This window comes from Podarcis bocagei, assembly GCF_964188305.1.
Source record: "Podarcis bocagei genome assembly, chromosome: 1".
NCBI lineage: Eukaryota > Metazoa > Chordata > Lepidosauria > Squamata > Lacertidae > Podarcis > Podarcis bocagei.
The window spans coordinates 58,537,973-58,557,784 of record NC_138125.1 but is presented as its reverse complement, the minus strand read 5'-3'; the positions used below and the strand labels follow the sequence as shown (position 1 = coordinate 58,557,784).

Genomic DNA, 19,812 nt, shown 5'->3' with positions numbered 1-19,812 from the left:
TCCCCAGACCTGCTTAGCTTCAGCAAGGTTGTTGAACTTTATCACATGTCTTTAGGCTATACCATGTTAAAATATATTTGGTTTGTGCATTATAGAGACCAGTGGAAAATTACATAAGTGAGTGAGTGAGTTTGGTTCACCAGATATTAACAATTTCATTTGCAGTTCTGCAGAAAGACAAGAGAAATGGTTTAACTATAAATATTAGTACAGTGGTACCTCTGGTTACGAACATAATTCGGTCTGGAGGTCTGTTCTCAAGCTGCAACTGTTCTTAACCTGAGGTACCACTTTAGCTAATGGGGCCTCCTGCTGCCGCGCAACTTCTGTTCTCATCCTGAGGTAAAGTTCTTAACCTGAGGCACTACTTCCGGGTTAGCGGAGTCTGTAACCCGAAGTGTTTGTAACCGAGGTGTTTGTAACCTGAGGTACCACTGTACAGGTTTGATGTAGGACTGGTTTGAGACTGCTATCAAACAGGTTTGATGTGAGACTGCTGATTAGAATGTTACAAATGCAGCATTTGAACAAACTCTAATTGCCTCTTAATAATAAATGCTAGCTGGCATTTTGAATTTCTTGTATTCCAAAATTATCTGTATTTCCCCTGAATTAAAAAAAGGAAAATTTTATGAAAGAAACGTTGACATTGCTGGACACACGTACCAGTCTTTCGGAGCCAAAGCCCTAGTCAGTGAGCCTTAAATCTTTAATTATTACTGATTAAAGAAAAAATATATACGTGAAACCTAATGAAACTTGGGATGTATCAGATGTATCAGGATTTGGTTCACAAACATTTGGTCCATGTACCCACACATAAGCTGTGAAAATGCACTGCACATATTTCCTTAACCATGAACCTTGGGGAATCTGACTACTTTAGACAGACTGTAAATTCACCAAGAGAATTCTGATTGATTAGTTATGATGAAAAACTCCATTACTGGCAGTCAACAAGAGATTCCAGGAAGATAAATGTGAGATCAACAGATGAAGAATGAGAGCAGATATGCTTTTTGACACAGAAGAAAACAAGAGAGATTGGCTGCACGTGAAAAGGAACAGGAGTGTAGGTTTCATAGGCTCCCATCTCATTCCTGCTTTCAAATGTGCAAAGATACAAAAGCTGGAAAACAAGCATATGATGTGTTTACTCAGAAGTAAGTATGCTGGGGCCTACTAAATATGTGTGCATTATGGGATGGAAACCTCAGTAGCTTGGCTGACTGTTCACATAATTGCAAACCGGATTATGTACTGCTCCCGGGCTTCCTTAAATTGTAATAACAACAAACCACAGAAAGTAGCAATTGACCAACCTACATTGGTGTACAGGAGTTCTATGGAGTTACAGTCACTCATGAATGGAAACTTGAAGTAACAAAATAAATAAGAAAAGAGTTCAGCACTGTGCTTGTATGCTCCTTCTCTCCCTGACTCCTTCTCAATAATTCAGCACTTTTTCCTGTCCTGACAAAATCAGGTCACCAGGTATCCTTATTAATGAATAATGCATATTTACACAACTAGCCCTGTGTTGGATATCCTGAACAGTCAGGAAACAACAAAAGCAATTCAGTCACAAGAAGCCATACTTTCCATCCTCTCCTGCAAGCATGTTTGTGTGCAGAAGGTATTGCAGGATCATTCTTTTGGCCCACTGTGCGAGAAGCCAGTCAACACCACAATATATATGGACTATGCTTCAGGAATACCTTCCTGATGGTGCAAGCTGCTTGACAGTGGAACTGACTTCCTCAGAAGGTGGTGGATTCTTCTTCCTTAGAGGTTTGTAAGCAGAGGTTGGATGGCCACGTATCAAGAGCAAAGTAGGTTTGAACCACCTGCTGATGAAGAAAACCAGGGGTTGCCCTAGCATCTTGAGACACAATTCTCTTTTATTTTGCAGTTCATTTTGAATGTTCTCAGCTTTTTGGGGGGCATGCTACCCTCTTTTGCACTGGCCCATTTGGAATTTTGGGAAAGTGGGGGGGGGGTGTCCCAGTCCCAAAATAGTTGCAGCAGGAGTGTGTGGCTTAACACAACATGACTGCCACCTTTAAAAGAGCAGAAAAGGAGATGGAGCCATATTGGTGAGAAAAGGGTACTTATATCAGCCACCACTGCACTACTCACAGGAAGCTCTTTGCATCTTTTCTCTGCTCGGCACAAAATAGAGGGTGAATGTCCATTCCTGGCATCTAATAATATGTGTGCATGTTTAAGGATGCAATGTAGGAGAGGTCAGTCCAATGCAAATGGAAAGTGCCTATTGTGCACTCTGGATTTTTCAGGGGATATTTTGCAGGTTGCATAGGAAGTACTGCATAGGAGACGCTCAAACAAAATGACCTTTGAGATCCCTTTGGTGGCTAGGTGGGTGAACCAGAAGGCAACAGCATTTTGCCTTCCCTAGAGTTCATTTATTCTTAGGGTTAGCCGCACTTACTCTTAAGTTCCACTGACTTGAGTGGCAAGCTAAGCCTGAACACATTTACCTCCAAGCAAGCTAAGCCTCCACACGTTTTGCTCGGAGGGCAAGCCCCTGAGTCCGGCGGCTGTTACTCCAAAGTAAGCCTGTCCACGGAGACGCGAGGAGGGGAAGCGGAGCGAGCCCGGGGCCCCTTCTCAAACTGGAGCCCTGCTCGGAGCCGGGCAGACGGCGCTCGGGAAACAGGGGCGCCGCGGGGCAGGGCAGGGCGCGGCGGCGGCCGCCTGGGCTCAGGGACGCCGCGAGGGCGGTGCAATGGCACCAAGTAGCCTCGCCACCCTGCGCTCCAGAGGCTGCGCGCGAACGGGAGAGCGAGAGAGCGAGCGCGTAGACGGCAGGCAGGCTGTCTGGCTGTCTGGTTGGGCGTGAGGGTCCGGCTGCTGGGGAAGGAGGGAGCCTCCCCCTGGCCCTCCTCCCGCTTCCCCCTCCCCGCCCGCACAGCCGCCTGGGCCTGGGCCGGGCTTGGGCCGAGAGGCGGAGGCGCTCGGCAGAGCCTTAAAACTTTCCGGAGCGGCCGTGGCGCTTGGGGGCAATGTGGCTGCTGTGGCTGCTCCTGGGCTCGGCGGGTGAGTCGGCGCCGGGCGCGCACCCACAGGAAGCGGGGCATGGGGGGCGGGAAAGAGCTGGCTGGAGCGCGAGCTGGGGGAAGGGGAGGCGAGCGCGCCGTGGGGACGGACCTGCAGGAACCCCGGAGGGCAGCGGCGCCTCACGCCCCCCCTCGCGTTACTATGTCCCCCTCAGGCTGAGGGTGGCGGAGGAGGCGCGGGCTTTGCGAGGGTCCAAGACCCCTTGGTGTGGACTTCGAAAGGGGGGAGAGCCGCCTCACACAAAGCACAACATGCACAGCAACTTGGGAGTGCGTTTGCGTCTACTCTTTCCAGGGTTACCTGGATTTTCTCGGACAACGCTGCTTGGTTGCGATAGCCCCAGATGGGGATAAGTACTACGATACCAGCTTTTTGGTTTTGTTTGGGGTGCGTGAGTGGTAGAGTTGCTTATTCCTCTCTTCCTCCCCCCAAACTCTTCCCCTCAGCTGGAGAGGCAGGCTAGTGACTGGCAGCTCCAGCTCTCCGCTCTGTTCCTTTTAAGTACTGTAGTTTGTTGATAATTTCTGTAGTGTTTTACAAAGTGCCTTACCATGCCTGTCTCTTCTCACAGTTCAGTTTGTATATTATTATTATTATTTTTAAAAAACCTACCAGTCCTGTGTTAGAGAAGGGAGAGCTTCTTGAAGGAATATACAACAACATCATAAAATATTACACACCCCCACCCAGTGGCGTAGCGTGGGTTGTCAGCACCCGGGGCAAGGCAAGTAATTTGCGCCCCCTAACCCGTGGATTTGCGCCCCCTAACCCGTGGATTTGCGCCCCCTAACCCGTGGATTGGCACCCCCTAACCCTAACCCCCAGATGTTGCGCCCGGTGCGGCCAGCCCCCCCTGCACCCCCCACGCTACGCCACTGCCCCCACCCAGAGCATTCATAGTACAGTGGTATCTCTACTTACGGACCCGATCCGTTCCGGGGTGCCATCCACACCCAGAAAAGTCCGTAAGTAGAGCACTGCTTCTGCACGTGCGCATGACGCAATAGAGTGCTCGTGCGCATGCGCAAAGCACACAGAATCCGCAACCTGACGCAACTAGAGGTATGACTGTGTTCAGAAAGTTCCTTCCCCTGCCTCATTCATTTGCTTAGAACAGCCACATAAGGGTTTAAATGTGACTTTAGTGACTTCTGGAGTTGGGGTTCTTCACATCTAGCTGTGGTGCAAAGTGTCATGGAGGTCCTGGGGGTAAACCTTCATTGTATTTCATAAAAATACACATGGAACCACAGGACCCTTCTGTCCTAAAGGAGCATCAGATTTTGGTTGGTGTTTGTGTTGACATTCTCGTTCTCCTTCTTGGAGTTTTGGCTGCAACCTTCCTTTCTGTAGAGATACGCTACTGTGTCCTGAAAGGCCCAACCAGTATCATCAGTCTGACTTTTGATGAATTTTGTTTGGGGTACTTCCATCTAGATCCTCTTCCCTTCTAAGTGAGTTTGGCAGGAGTTGGAAAGGTGATACTCAGCAGCATATCTCTAGGAAAAGAAGTATAGTTGAGGAGAGAGGAACCAGACATCTCTTTGATACCACATGTTTGGAAGGGTCCAGAAGTCTTCTGCTCCAACCCCCTGCTGCAAGGCAGGAACTCTTCCTATCCTCTAATTCACCCAAGAAATCCACACCAAAGAGTTATAAGAATAAAAAACTGCTTCCAGGTAACTTGGAAGAGGCACTTTTCGCAGTGCTAAACATAGGCCCTTGATACCTGAAAATATGAACTATGTATTAAGTCTTCAAAACCTGGATCAATGCAGCTTTGCATCTCCACTTCTAGCAGCAGATACAGATGTTGTATGAACACATAATTTAGAACACTTGATGCAGAGGAATTACTCTGGTGCTGTTTTTTCTTTATAACACTTGAAATTGTGGAGCCCAACTCAAAACAAAATGAACTTTCTGACAGCATAAATACTTTAAAAGAAACAATTCAAAATGTCTTTCAGGTTGAATTGAACACAGGTTCAAATGCCATTTCTGTTTACTAGATCTAGTGAAAATGCTAGCAAAATGTCTGTGTTCTAAGGATCTTCTTTATCACCCCCCCCCAATTAAAGCATTTCACACAACTCTGCAACTACACATAAAATGTGCCCACAGTGGGAACTGGGAGAATTCTATCAAAACTAAGCAAAGTTGGTGGTGCTAGACATAAAACTCTCCTTTCTCTCTCTCTCTCTCTCTCTCTCTCTCTCTCTCTCTCTCTCTCTCTCTCTCTTTGCCCTGACTTCACAGCACATCATTCCATCTTGGATTTTCCATTCTCATCTAAGCTGAGTGATTTATCTGCTGTCTGTTTGTATTTAATAATAACCATGTGTAAATAGTGATACTTTGCTGCTGTAGATGTTGGCAGAAGATGCTGTGGGTGTACAAAGGATTTTGCTGTAGCAGCTTTGCGATTTTAAAAAGTGTTTGCAAAGCTCATATACAGTTCTTTATGAGCTTCCCCATATAATATTAGGAGTGCTTTATCTCCAGATGCATTGATGTCACATTAAGTTGCATTCTTTGCTTTCAGTGTCATACAATAGTTTTACCATTGCAAGTAGCATCACCACCTGTTGCTGTACAAGCAAAAATGACACACATTTATTAACCCAGATTTTTTTTAAACAAACCATTTAAATATTTCATATTTGAAAATTGTTGTTCTTTGACTTGTGTAAGTACAGTGTTCTGCTGGATAAGTTCAGCAAACAGAAAAGTAGCACTGGGAGGACTATGCCATTTGCTACACCATGTTTGTAAGAGTACTGTACTGAGACTTTCACAGCTGTCTTGTATTTTCCCAGGGGCATCACCTGGGCTTTATTCACTGGAAGCATTTGTACACATCAATAGAATTTGGCTTTGGTCAGTCTTGTGGTCTTCTAATCTCCAAGTTGTCTCTCTCTTACAGCCTTGTGTTAACTTGAACCTTGGGGTCAGTTTATATATTATGGCTGCCACTGTTGTCATATTGGAAATACATTTCTGTGCAGCAGCTTGCTATGCTGTTGGGTGATTTTTAAAATGTCATTTGAGAGCTCTCCCCCCCCCCCAAAAAAAAAGTGTGGTGCTTGCGGGGGGGGAATAATACATTCTGTGTGGAGAGTTGCTGTGCACACAACTCTCATGACATGGTCATGCCAATGGAACTTATACAGTGGGTGGCCACGATGTGCAAAATGGCCTTTTAAAGAGTCAGGTCCTGCATAACTCTCCAGGGACCCTTTAACCCAGGGTTGCCTTACTTTTACACACTTGTTTATTGCGGCCTTGTACGTAAGTCCACAGAACTTGCTAGTCTGCTGGCAGAGGAGTGTTGGAGAGCTCTGACCCCTTGTGCAGCAGACCACTGCCTTTTTGTCCTGGGAGCAAAGGAGGAATGGAGTGTTTTGCTCACCTGCATGTAGTTCCTTGCATTCACTTGGTATGCAATTCATCAGTTGCTAGGAATTCCAAGTGGAGATCGAGTGCTGTGCACTTATGTTCTGCTTGCAGACTTCTCATAGGCTTCTGGTTGGCTGCTGTAGGAATGGGATTCTAGACTAGATGGACCCTTTGGTCTGACCAGTTGAGCTCTTCTTATATACTGGTAACTCGGGTTACACACGCTTCAGGTTACATGCGTTTCAGGTTACAGACTTTGTTAACCCAGAAATAGTGCTTCAGGTTAAAAACTTTGCTTCAGGATGAGAACAGAAATCGTGTTCCGGCGGTGCGGCAGCAGCAGGAGGCCCCATTAGCTAAAGTGGTGCTTCAGGTTAAGAATAGTTTCAGGTTAAGTATGGACCTCCGGAACGAATTAAGTACTTAACCCGAGGTACCACTGTACCAAGTTAGTGCTTCAACAGAAGACTTGTAGTGCTGAAGATATTCTGGAGAAGGCTAGTGTATTTCTGGTTTGCTATTGTTAAGAATAGAAATCCTGCAACATTATGACGAATGATATCCCTCCCATTTCAGGAACAAGTGTTTATTGAAATGGTGGTTGTTATTTAACAACCTGTTATTAACAGATGTATGTGGACACTAGGAAATGTTACTTATTATCTTTGAGATACGGAGCTGAGATAGCAAGATTTTCAAAGCTTAGTTGCACACCTCTAGATTGTTAGGGTTTTGCATCCTTTCAGTATATAATCTAAACATCACACAGGAAAGCTCTGACAGGTAAGAGAACTGAGATCTCCCATGTTGGTAAAATTATTTTTCCAAAAGATTAGCAGGAATATATAATTGGCTAGATAATGATAATGATTTGCTTTGATGTTCATTAATGTAATGGATTAATACTTAATTGACCCTCACTGGAAAACAAAAACATTATTGGGTAATAAATCAGAATGTCAGGATAAAAAATAATAATGAAATGTACAACTACAAGTTGCCATATTGCTAATGAAGGACAGAACACTTTTTACAATAGTGGGCACTTGTTTGTTGAAATCTGAATACAGGCTGAGGGTTCTTTTTGCATCTTTGATATAGGTATGAATTTATTGTGTGTGTGATGCCTGTAGGCATTGTGACAAAGTGTCTGTGTAAAATATTTTTAAAAACCTAAAACCTTGCTTTGTGTAGCTGTGTCTGTTCCTACATAGCTCCTTGATGGTTAAGTGGTGGAAAAGAGAGAGAAGGACCACCACCACTCCTTGATCAAATTTAGTTTTCCCTAATAACTGTCAGCAACAGAAGTTTCTTTGAGGGGAAAAAAAACCACATAGTTGGGATCTTTAGAAACTTATATCAGACATTTGGTCCCATGGTTCTCTTTAACTCTTAAAAATGAAGCAAACAACCATGAAAAGTATGCTGTTATAAACATTTGGATTTCACACACTACAGATAGCTTTCTTTGGCTGCATTGAGATGAATACCCACTGTGATCACAAGTTCCTTCCTCTTCAATTCCCTCTGATAAACAGGACTTTATTCATTGCTTTTCTTTCTTTTTGCCATTATGTCTGAACTATGGTTTGAACAACCAGGATTGCTAACTGTGGTTATTAGGTTCTGCAAAACAAAATCTCAAATACTAGTTTCCAAGTTCCAGATCTTATTCACTGCAGTATTCTGAAATGTATAAAGTAATCAGGATTGTAATTGCAGAATGCAAAGATGAATGAGAGAAATTAACATTGGGGGTGGGGGGTGGGGACAAGGCTTTTCAGTTTCCCTGCATACATATCAGTACAATCACTGTAAGAGAATTAAATATACAAATTTACCTTAGAGTTAAAATCTATTTAATATGGGTGACTTCCAAAACTAATTCTTGAATTATTATGATACATGTCGTTTAACTTGAAATGTAATATCAGCTTCTGCTTTATTTTTCTAGCTCTACTTTATTACCAAAGGGTGATTTTGTTTTCAATACTAGTCTTCGCTTAACAAATGAAAACAGCTTTCTTTGTTTTTATACATTATGTAGTACAGTAGGAAGTTTTTGACCCAAACTGATTACAGACAAGCAAGGAAACACCCAATTAATACTCCCCAAATCTCCTTCAAGAAGAAACCTGTGCTTGGTGAATGGAAACCATACCATTGAATGTTGAGAAGTATACGTTCATTTGTGAAGGCCTTTTATTTGCGTTTGATCATTGCATAAGGTAGTTGCATATAGTTCTCAAATGGAGGATACATAAACAGAAGAATAAAATATGATGTTTGAACTCATTTGTGTCATGTAATAAAATACTGAGTACTTTATTTGTATAGCATAATAAATTCAGGAGATAAGCTAGAACAAGGGAATAAACGCCTAATTCAAAATAGCTTCCATTTTCTCAACTGCAGGCAAAACTCGAAAAATTAGAATATTGTGGAAAAGTTCATTTATTTCAGTAATTCAACTTAAAAGGTGAAACTAATATATGAGATAGACTCATGACATGCAAAGCGAGATATGTCAAGTCTTTATTTGTTATAATTGTGATGATTATGGCATACAGCTGATGAAAACCCCAAATTAATAATGTGGCACTGCTGAGGTGTTATGGAAGATCAGGATGTTTCAATAGCAGCCTTCAGCTCTTCTGCATTGAGGCAGTAATTGATGCAAAAGGGGCCCAAACCAAGTACTGAGTAAATATTCATGCTTCTACTTCTCAGAGGTCCAATATTACTCTATTTGCAGTCGTTGTTTTGCTGTTTTCATTTAATATTCTAATTTTCTGAGATAGTTAATTTGGGGTTTGGGGTAATCAGGCAAATCTTAGGACTATGGAAACATATTTAGGCCACAGCTTAGTAGTTTAAGTGTCTTTCCTAATGAAGAAACCGGGCATATATTATGATTAATAATATGTCATCAACATAGCCTATCCTTAGTAGGTTTATATCTTCCTGGTAGTAGAACTATTGTTGCTGAGTTTGTCAAAATACAGCCAGAGACTTAATTCAAAAACACATGCAAACAAATCACCAGTGTTGCAAAGCATTGCCTATTCAAGGGCTCTTCAAAAGACAAGTGGAGATTTGCCTGGAGAAAAAATGCAATGTTATTGCACTGTTAAAAGTTTGCAGGCATTCCACCTGGCTTCCTGCTGTTTCCCACATAGGAACGCTTATGTTGAAATTATGCTTTTTTTCTTGTTTCCCTTTACTAATGAAGCAAAACTAGCCAACGTTTGTGCTTCTCTCTACATTCAGGGCAACAAGAGTTGTATCCTGCTCAGAAACAACACAGGATTCTAAACTTGTTTGCTGCTAGACTAGATTATAACTTCACTGCGTTATGGAACAGAGTTGTATCAACAATCTGTGATGGAAGGGGAAGTAATGTGATATTGCTGCTGTTGCTTATGAATGAGCTAGTGAAAAATGAGTAGCACGTCTACTTCGTTTTCATAATGTAAGAACACAGGAGTAGTAGATGAATAAACGTGCTGCTAAGCAAGTTGGCAGTGACTGTTTCTTTGAATAACATGACAATGTAGGTGTTCACTATGTCAAATGTAAACCAGTATGTTTTGGAAACGTGCTTTGATTTATATGCACAGATGGGAAAGATTAGTACTTTCCATTGTAGGTACTGCATTGTACACCTAAACAGCCACTGGTGAAGTTTCCCTATACATCAACATTTGTAATAGGTATAAAAGATTTGGGAAGGTTGGACTTTTTCAAGTTACTAATATGTACTGGGCACCAAATGGATCCTTACGTAGGGCAGGCAGCTGCATGTGTTGGACTCAAATAGCCAGTAGTCACGTTTTCCTGATTCTCATGGGAATTGCTGATTACCTACATAGACTGGTTAAGAAGTTTTGATGCATAAGACAAAAACTCTAAATAGTGGTTAGAAATATAATTACAGGCATCCCCTTATGCCCCCCACCCCCTTATGCACATTCTACTTGCACATGGCCGCTTTTACACAGGCCCCCATGAAATAAATAAATAAATCACTTTACCTTATTTCAATTTGGCTTGCAGGTGCCTCGAATGTAACCCCTGTGTAAGTCAGGGGGCGTCTGTATAATATATTAAATAACTTTCAGCTTGTTGCCGTTATGATAGCATAGAATTTGATCCCAAATTTGGTCTACCTGCCTACCAGTAGAAACTGCTCTGACCTAACCTCTTAGGTGCCTGTTGCAGGAGAAGTTAGGTGCAGGAGAAGTTCAGTGACAAAGCTGTGTAAAGCAAGCTTTCTAATTCTGCCTATGCAAACATTTTAGTTCTGAGACTCTTCCCAGGCCAGCCTGCAGTGATTGAAGTGTAGCTGCTTACAAACACAGGGCTTCCATGCACTTTTATGTACATGTAGGACAGATAGTCACATATTTTGTAGGGTTATTATGTATTTTGTAGTACTTAAGCATAGCAAAATCTGTGCCTAGGTAAAATGTAGAATGTATGTTTCAATGTTAAAAATGGCATTTTAACAGTTGCAGGAAAGGCTTTGCTTCATGCCAAGTGAAATGAATTTTGCAGGCCCCTGGTTTGTCATCGTTCAGGTCTCCTATTTCAGTGGTATTCTCTTTTCAATGAGTGAGTGGTTTGTTAATAGGCACTTAGAGCAGTGTGTTAAAAGTTAGATTTGACAGCAATTTCAGTTCAGGGAGAGAGACCGTCAGCTTCTGTGTATCAAAAGTTTAGAGTTACTTAAAAAAGAAGAAAATTAAAAAGAGGATGTTTGCCTTGGCAAAAGGGTATGATGAAATATATTTCTACCGAAATATATTTTAATGTATTGAAACAGGAGACATGATTTTAAAATAGTTCACCAGTGCTGTACCTCCAGACCGCCTACTGACCTTTAACTTAAATAGACCATGGGAAACTTTACAGGCTAGCATCATTTGTCATTAATAGCAGTTGGATGGGCTATCTCTTTTACTGCTGAGAAAAGTCTTGTGCTTTTCTCCTTCCTCCAGCTAACAAGCCCTTGACTGTGAAGTACTGTTTTTAATTGACTCTGAAGGGAACATGCTATATTGAGGGAGATTTTGAGGCATATGTTTCTGGTCAGTGAACACCCAGCAAAGTAACGTGGTGGAGTTCTTCTGAGATTGTATCACTTCATATAACTACTGCACATGACAATTTTTCCAGTGCAATTTTCCCATAAGAAAATTCCTGTTTATTTGTCAATTGGAAAGAAACATTTGATACAGACAACTCTTTGATAACTCTAGCATTCAAAAAGCACAAACCTCTTCCTCCATTATTCTTGTGGTCTGAAAAGGTTCTGTTCCAGAAGAAATCTTCACAATGATATTTTGTTCGAATGTATAGATTCTTAGTCTTTTTAAATCTGGCAATTTGGGCTTAGGGAGTGCATTACCTATTCATCAGTTTTGCATGATTTGCAAATGCTGAAGTCTTCAGGCAATTGCAAGCAATAGGAATTGTAGGTGAAATCTAATATTGTATGAATGCTTCCCCCCAGCCCTCAAAAGCAGATTCTGTGGGCGCACAGAGGCTGTAGTGAGGAAGATAGAAGGGGAAGTCCTATTCTGTGGGTGGAAGTTTGTTCTGCGAGCAGGTGGACACAATTGGATATTGCCCTTTGTAAGTACTTATGAAAAGCATTTCTTTGGCTACTAAACCTAGTGTTGGCTTCCATATATGCTGTCATTTCTGGAGGTTTTGCTGAAATCAGTGGTAGTCAGGAAAATGTGATTAGCATTTTAAATGTTCTTCCCTTGGCACAGGGGGACATGGTGATAACGGGCCTTTTAAAAAAGAGCTTTTGCTACCATAGACTTAAAGCTGGCACATCTAGTCATTCCTTCTTGTTAATTTGCTTCTTTATGTATACACTTTATTTGAGCTTTTTTATTAGCGAAAGGTATCTATACAAATTATGGTGAAACACATAATCTAATCAGAATGAGTTTCTAGAAGATTCCTAATAGGACTTTTGAATACTTGCCAAGAGAGTTTTTAGGATTTCTAGTAAATTTCTTAAATGGACCCGCTGGCCTGTTAGTTGTTTGAGAGCCCTCAGGTTAATATTGGGGCACTTGCTTTCCAATTTCTGAAAATCATCAGTGTAGAGATGTCTGGTTCAGTGGATATTATTATGTAATTAGCAGAGTCAAACTATATGTGAAAACTGAAGCAGCAGCTTTGATCACTCTGACAGCATGGTGAGTGCAAACTGAGGTTGAGCAGAGGTGTTGCTTGCCCATATAATTTATTAATTGTTTCCTTGGCTGCCGTCCTTCGTGTATTCTCTGGAGGAATGTTGCTTTTAGTCAGCACACTGATTTGTATAACTTCTAAACCAACTTAATTTTATTGTGTGTAGCACTTAAGCTGCATCTCTTAGTTGCTTTTTGAGGCAGGGAAAATTAGGGATTTATTTATTTCAGGATTTGCATGGTGCTTTTCAGGGCAAAGTCTCCCAACAGTGTTGAGCAGTATACATAACACATGCACAGTGGTGCCCCGCAAGACGAATGCCTCGCAAGACGAAAAACTCGCTAGACGAAAGGGTTTTGCGGTTTTTGAGCTGCTTCGCAAGACGAATTTCCCTATGCGCTTGCTTTGCAAGACGAAAACGTCTTGCAAGTTTGTTTCCTTTTTCTTAACACCGTTAATACAGTTGCGACTTGACTTCGAGGAGCAACTCATAGAACGCGGTGTGGTAGCCTTTTTTGAGGTTTTTGGTGATTTTTGAAGCTTTTCCAAAACTTTTCCGACACCATGCTTCGCAAGACGAAAAATTCGCTAGACGAAAAAACTTGCGGAACGAATTAATTTCGTCTTGCGAGGCACCACTGTATACATGGCCTTGCCTATTTAAACATGATATTCCATGCTATGGTGCTTATCGAGGCTGACTGCATGGTTTAGGGGCCCTGGGGCACATGTAATACGTAATAGCAACAGTTCAGTTGGCATCCAATGCCATCTAAAACCACCAGTACCTCTAACCATCAATACCTGAAGTCAAGCCTGCCAATTCTTTACCATTTGAGTGAACAACGGCTCTGGTTCTTACTTGACTTATTTTATACTGGCTATTTGGAAGTTTTCGCTTCTGCCCAGATCATTTTGAGTCAGGACCCTTCCCAGGGCCGGGATATGTAGCAGCAGCAACAGGAGTGTGGGGTTGATACACATTAAAGGTAAAGGTAAAGGGACCCCTGAGAGTTATGTCTAGTCGTGAATGACTCTGGGGTTGCAGCGCTCATCTCACTTTATAGGCCGAGGGAGCTGGGGTTTGTCCGCTTCGCAGACAGTTTTTCTGGGTCATGTGGCCAGCATGACTAAGCTGCTTCTGGCGAAACCAGAGCAGTGCATCGAAACACTGTTTACCTTCCCGCCGGAGCAGTACCTATTAATCTACTTGCACTTTTTAGGGTGCTTTTGAACTGCTAGGTTGGCAGGAGCTGGGACTAAGCAACGGGAGCTCACCTTGTCCACCACCGACCTTTTGATTGGCAAGCCCAAGGCTCAGTGGTTTAGACCACAGCGCCACCTGCATCCCTTGATACACATTGAGATCATGTTACTGTTATTTAATTAATGCTATTACCCACCCTTCGCCAAGGTGGTCCCAGGGCAGTTACAGCAATTTAAAACTCAGCTAAAACAAATTACAGTCACAGGAATAGGGTTGGTCATGAACCCACCTGCTCCTCTGCTGTAACTGTATCAGTTTTAAAGAATAAAATATAGGAGCATAAATGAATATAGAATACAGTAGGGGTGGGAGTGACACATGTTTTTATGGATTCTTTTGTTGATTTCATTCTCATATGTTTTATACTGCCTTGATATGTTTTTATGAAAGTGTGAATTTTAAATGCGTAAATAAAAAATAATACTTCCCACCCACATTGCATTTTGTATTAGCATAGCCAGAATGTGGTAATTTTTGTCTACCACAATTTTCTTATGACTGCAGAAAGAGCCCTTTAATGCCAGATTTGCACAGTTACATATGTCATAACTGCAACTTGATTTGTGAAATTGTTATAATGGAAACAGTCTTGTCCTGCAGGCACAATGCCTGATAAATTTTGTTTCTGCTGCCAAGTGAAGTGTAAGGCTTATCATTGGATTACTTCCACTTTTAATAGGCCATATGACTTAGAATTATAGAGTTGTCGAGTTGGAAGTGACCACGTGGCTCATCTAGTACAATCCCCTGCAATGTAGGAATATTTTGCCCAGGGTGGGGCTCGAACCCATGACCCTGGGATTAAGAGCCTCATGCTCTACCAAGTGAGCAAGACTAATAATAATAATAAAAGTATTGTTATTGCCACTCTGGGCAGCTTCCAGCAAAATACCAAAACATAATAAAACCGCAAACATTAAAAACTTCCCAATACAGGGCTGCCTTCAGATGTCTTCTAAAAGTTGTGTAGTTATTTATCACCTTGACATCTGATGAGAGGGCATTCCACAGGGAGGGTGCCGCTGCCAAGAATGCCCTCTGTCTGGTTCCCTGTAACTTCACTTCTTGCAGTGAGGGAGCTGTCAGAAGACCCTTGGAGGTGGACCTCAGTGTCTGGGCTGAATGATGGGGGTGGAGACTCTCCTTCAGGTATATTGGGCTGAGGCTGTCTAGGGCTTTAAATGTCAGTACAGTGGTACCTCGGGTTACAGACGCTTCAGGTTACATACGCTTCAGGTTACAGACTCCGCTAACCCAGAAATAGTACCTCGGGTTAAGAACTTTGCTTCGGGATAAGAACAAAAATCGTGCTTCAGCAGCGCGGCAGCAGCAGGAGGCCCCATTAGCTAAAGTGGTGCTTTAGGTTAAGAACAGTTTCAGGTTAAGAACGGACCTCCGGAACAAATTAGGTACTTAACCTGAGGTACCACTGTACGAACACTTTGAACTGTGCTTGGAAACAAACTGGGAGCCAGTGAAGATTCTTTAGGACTGGTGTTATATGGTCCCAGCCGCCATTCCCAGTCACCAGTCTAGCTGCTGCATTCTGGATTGTTGTCACTCCTTTGGTGAACAAGTGGTACCAGGGATTACTCCTAAAACAGCTAAGGGGGAACCAGCTAGGAAACTGAGGCTAAAAGCATGACTTTGTACATTGAAAGCAGACGACAACTTTCTGAAATCCAGTCAAGGTTCTTCAGACAGCTTGAAAAAAGTGCCACAAACTGTGATTATTTCTAAATCGCTGACCATGTACACCCATTTTCTTCAATGAAAAAGTGCACTGAATGTACCAGACTTTCCCTTTCAAAAGAAAATAAGAACGTTATCTGGTCCAGAGCTCTGGGTTGACAGATCATTCTTAAGAGAGTGATCAAATTAAAACAGTAACCTACAGCATCTTTGCAAATTCAGATTTTGGAAGCAGTCACACCCACTTAACAATAATGTGATGGGTGACTCAAGAGCATTAGGTGTGCAACCAGAAGCTATTGTGACTTCCAGAATATGATTGCTTGGAGAAGTAAGCAAGGTGAACTCATTCCAGACCTGGGCGTTTACCTGTAAAACATATGTTTCCCAGGATTAAGGCAAGAATATGTGACTGACTTGTGCTTGCAAAACTCCATAGATCTAACTGGATGCACAAAGAAAACTTGGTGGCAAAAAAATAAAAATGCTTCCAATGTTACATTAGTCTGGCCCAAACTATCTTCTTTAGTGTAGTTGCTGCAAAATGATTGACAAAATAGATTTTGGCAAGGAAATTGGTGCTGGCTTCTCTCTTGGCACATGCTTGGTCTCTACATCTACTAGGGTAATGTATGGGTGGAGTACTGTGAAATGACATGCAGCAATATCCTACAGTCAAAGAAATTAGAGATGGAACATGTCTGGTTCATCTTGTTAATTTCCTTCCACAAAGAAAAATTCTTTGTGCATTGTGCAATGCAGATTATTAGGGCTGGCAGCTTTCAACGTCTACCAGTATCTTTTAATCTTTCTTTATTTAAATGAAGGTGCAGCTTTGTTTGTGGAAAGTAAAAGAAAAAAGAAAAAAAGGTGACTTAACATGAATAGCTCCCAGCCACTAGTGAATGCACATGTCATATATTTTCATTGTTTGCTGTGCATTTGAACCTGGAGTCTAGCCCCAGCTCTAACCCTAACCTTTAGGGAAAAGGAGTGGGTGGGATGTTTGTAGCAGACATTTCTTAAGCTGAAATGACCTAAACTAAATATATTAATAAATCCATTTGAAATAAAACATACGCTTGAAAACAGTTACATTTTATTTTCAAACATCTCTTATAGCCTTATAAATGGGGTTATACAGTGGACTCTGGTTTGTATGGTCACTAAGTGCTTATATTAATGGGCAGGAAGGAGCCTGATCAAATCCTCAAGCTTGCATGCTGCCCTCGCCCCAAAGTGTTTTGAAACAAACTTGGATTAGTTTAACAAGCCAGTTTTATAACCCATGGCTTGAAGCTGACTTGCTTAGAAATTTAGTAGCTTGTTTTAAACCACAATCTTTTACTCCTACCTGGCAACTAGCTAGGATTCTGTGAAGGTAAAAGAAAACACTAGTGTAGTCCTTCTCCCAGCCACAAGGGAGGAGAGAGAGGCTTTGCTTAGCTCCCATTTATCCTGTGCACTAAGTTCTAAACTGTGGTTTAGTATTATCCGTGAAACAACATACTTCCATCAGTTTTACCGGAGTATTAACATTGTCCATTTGTGTCTCTTATCCATTAGCACTGTGTCCCTTTTCGCATATAAGGAGCTCAGTTGGCATCTTGTTTTTAAGAATGAAATGGAGAAAGAGAAAAGCCCAGTAACCAAAGGATGCCATTGCTGTGTTGCATGTTAAAAGCTGTGTCTCTTGGAATGACATGCCCAAGTATTGGACATAGGCTACCCCAGAATCATTCCCCCCTGCTGACTGTTTCTTCTGGAGAACTTTGAAGCTTGTGTTTGGGAGAAGGATATATCAGGAAGGAAGGGGAAATTACCATTAGCTACTGTTTTTAAGCCCCTGCTGAATGTGAAGTCATTCTTCTTCAAAAGATTTGCTCCTTTAAATGCTTGTTTATGTACTCGGTCACACCAGCACAACTTCATTATCAACAAAGAAGTCATACCAACTTGAAAGTGGTGTAACTAACAGGGATTCTGGTCTGAAAAAGACCTCAAATAATTGCTTGCTTAATTTCTATTCCACTCATCGGAATGGCAGAGCTTTCATGTTGCTCTCTGTTTTCACTCTTTTGTTGTGCAATGTTTATTTAGATAGGGTGTTGCTTGATTTTTATCTCCCCAGTGCAGAACTATTTACACCAAGTTTTTAAAAAGTGCTACAACATGATTCATAGCTGTTAGCAAAGGGTTTTTGCTGGCAGGGTGTCGCTCATAAAGATGTGTCTTCAAGGTTGGCAGTGTAATCTGGATCATGTTGTCAGTGTGAAACCTCTTCATTTGCTTAGTCTGGACTTACTTATTTGTTCAGCTTTAACACTGCTCTGTTACACAGTGTTTTCATGAGCAGTTCCCGAAAGACTTTTAAAAACAACAATACAGTCAACAATGTGAAATTTACAATAACAATCAACAAATAAATATGACAGGGATTAAAACAACTCTCCAGTTGAAAAGCCAATTCTCTCATTGAAAAGCCAACTCAGTTAACAGTTTAAAAGTTAAAGTGATGGTGCATTTCATAAATGCTGCATTTCTATGGAGAAGGCTCTTAAAAGTCACATGCTGTATTTTAGTCAACAAGCCAATTTATGATAGAGTATATTGGGACAAATCTGGGAGGAAAGGGGGCTTTTAAGGACCAAAACCAGGATTTTGAATCTATCCTACAAACAGGCGAATAGATTATTTAGGGCTTGTGTTAATGTAAGCTCTGTGAATGACTAGTTAAAATCCTGGCACTCAGTTCTGGACCAGTTGTAGTTTCCAGATCGTCTTGAAAATCAGCCCCATGTATAGTTGATGACAGTAATCCAATGTTGAGGTTGCCAAGGAATGGATTATGGAGACCTGATCTTGATGAAGGAGAAGACAGCTATAAGACTGTCAAAGCTGGAAGAGGGTGTGCTTGCCTATACAGCTGCCAGCTAGGAATATAGAAGCATGGCTGTGTAAAGGAGAACACTCAAGGTTGCAAATCTCCTTCAGGAAACCAGATTGAAATGGATGCAGAAGTGGGTATGAAACCAGATTGACATGAAGCCTGAAACCGGATTAAAACTGATAAGTATTCAAAAGAATCCACCACCTCTAAGTTGCTTGCTCCAAGGGTATATATAGACTTGTCAGCAACTCTGTGGATCTAAACAGTCCAGGAAAGAGTGCTTTAGGAATGGCCATGTTACAGCTTCCTTAAGAAGTCCTCACCTCACTGTGGTGGTAATAACACTAATGGCTTTGGCCCGCCTCGTTGATAAGGAAGAACATATATTCTGAGCACAAGTGGCTAGTTGAACCATTCCAAAAAGACCATCTGTATCCTTAAGTTTACAGTACTGTATCTCCAAGCCATCCAAACAAAAGCAATGAGATAGGACGAGGGATGGCTCCTGTACAGAGGCATCACCTGAGAGCTAGCTAACAGTTGAGAGTCCTGTGGACAACAGGGAGTCCAGCCTGGATCAAATGTGAAGGATTGTATCAGTAAGGTATTTTGGCAAGTATCTCATTGGAATATAAACCATCAGCCTAATCATAAGAGATTCCAGGATTAGTTAAGCAATGTATGGCTTGGGACTCCAGTACCAATAAGGTGCTCTTTGCACACGTAAATACGCATGCTGCTATATAATCTTTGGAGGCCTTCAACTCCCTTCTCATAACTCTTAAGGAAAAGGTTTTTTCAGCAGTGGGTTGTTTGTGTAATGTTCTACTATTCTTGAGCTCCCTTCAGGAACAAGCAAAGACTTTAAAAAAAAAAGTTATCACAGGCCATTTAGCATCTTTAAGTACAACACAATTTAGCATCTTTAAATATATTTAGCACCCTAAAAGAAACATCTTTATGCAGTTCTGCATAGTCAGATTATCAAGGATTGTTTTTCATTATGTCCAGCAACTGGCTAAAATGTGAAGCTAGTAGCAGTATGCTGTGTAAGCCTCTTTATTGCTACTAATGTTTTAAACTGAAAATTTAATTATTTTTAATATATCTTGCTCTTCTATATGTATCTTGAGTGGTGATTTGAACTCTTCTCATTATTCTCAGGATTTCTCTGTAATAGGCTCCATAAAGAAACCATTTTGTTTATTCACAGCCATGCAGAATCCAGAACCCATAATCGTTGGTAATAATGGGACATTGGTGTGTTCCT

At 41.7% G+C, this 19,812-nt stretch overlaps 1 protein-coding gene across 3 annotated transcripts in view; it reads left to right on the top strand.

Annotated features, from left to right (window-relative positions):
- Positions 1-2,847: 2,847 nt before the first annotated feature.
- LDLRAD3 (low density lipoprotein receptor class A domain containing 3) overlaps positions 2,848-19,812 on the top strand; it is a 131,203-nt gene continuing 114,238 nt past the window's right edge. For 2 of the 3 annotated variants that reach the window (XR_014001255.1, XM_081166045.1), the window contains exon 1: positions 2,849-3,060. Coding sequence is in view for 2 of the 3 variants with exons in the window: in XM_081166045.1 (XP_081022171.1) it covers positions 3,027-3,060 (34 nt within the window). In the remaining variant the exon portion in view is untranslated. Of the gene's footprint in view, positions 3,061-19,812 lie in introns of all 3 variants that reach the window. The other variant, XM_081166046.1, reaches the window with a different exon arrangement.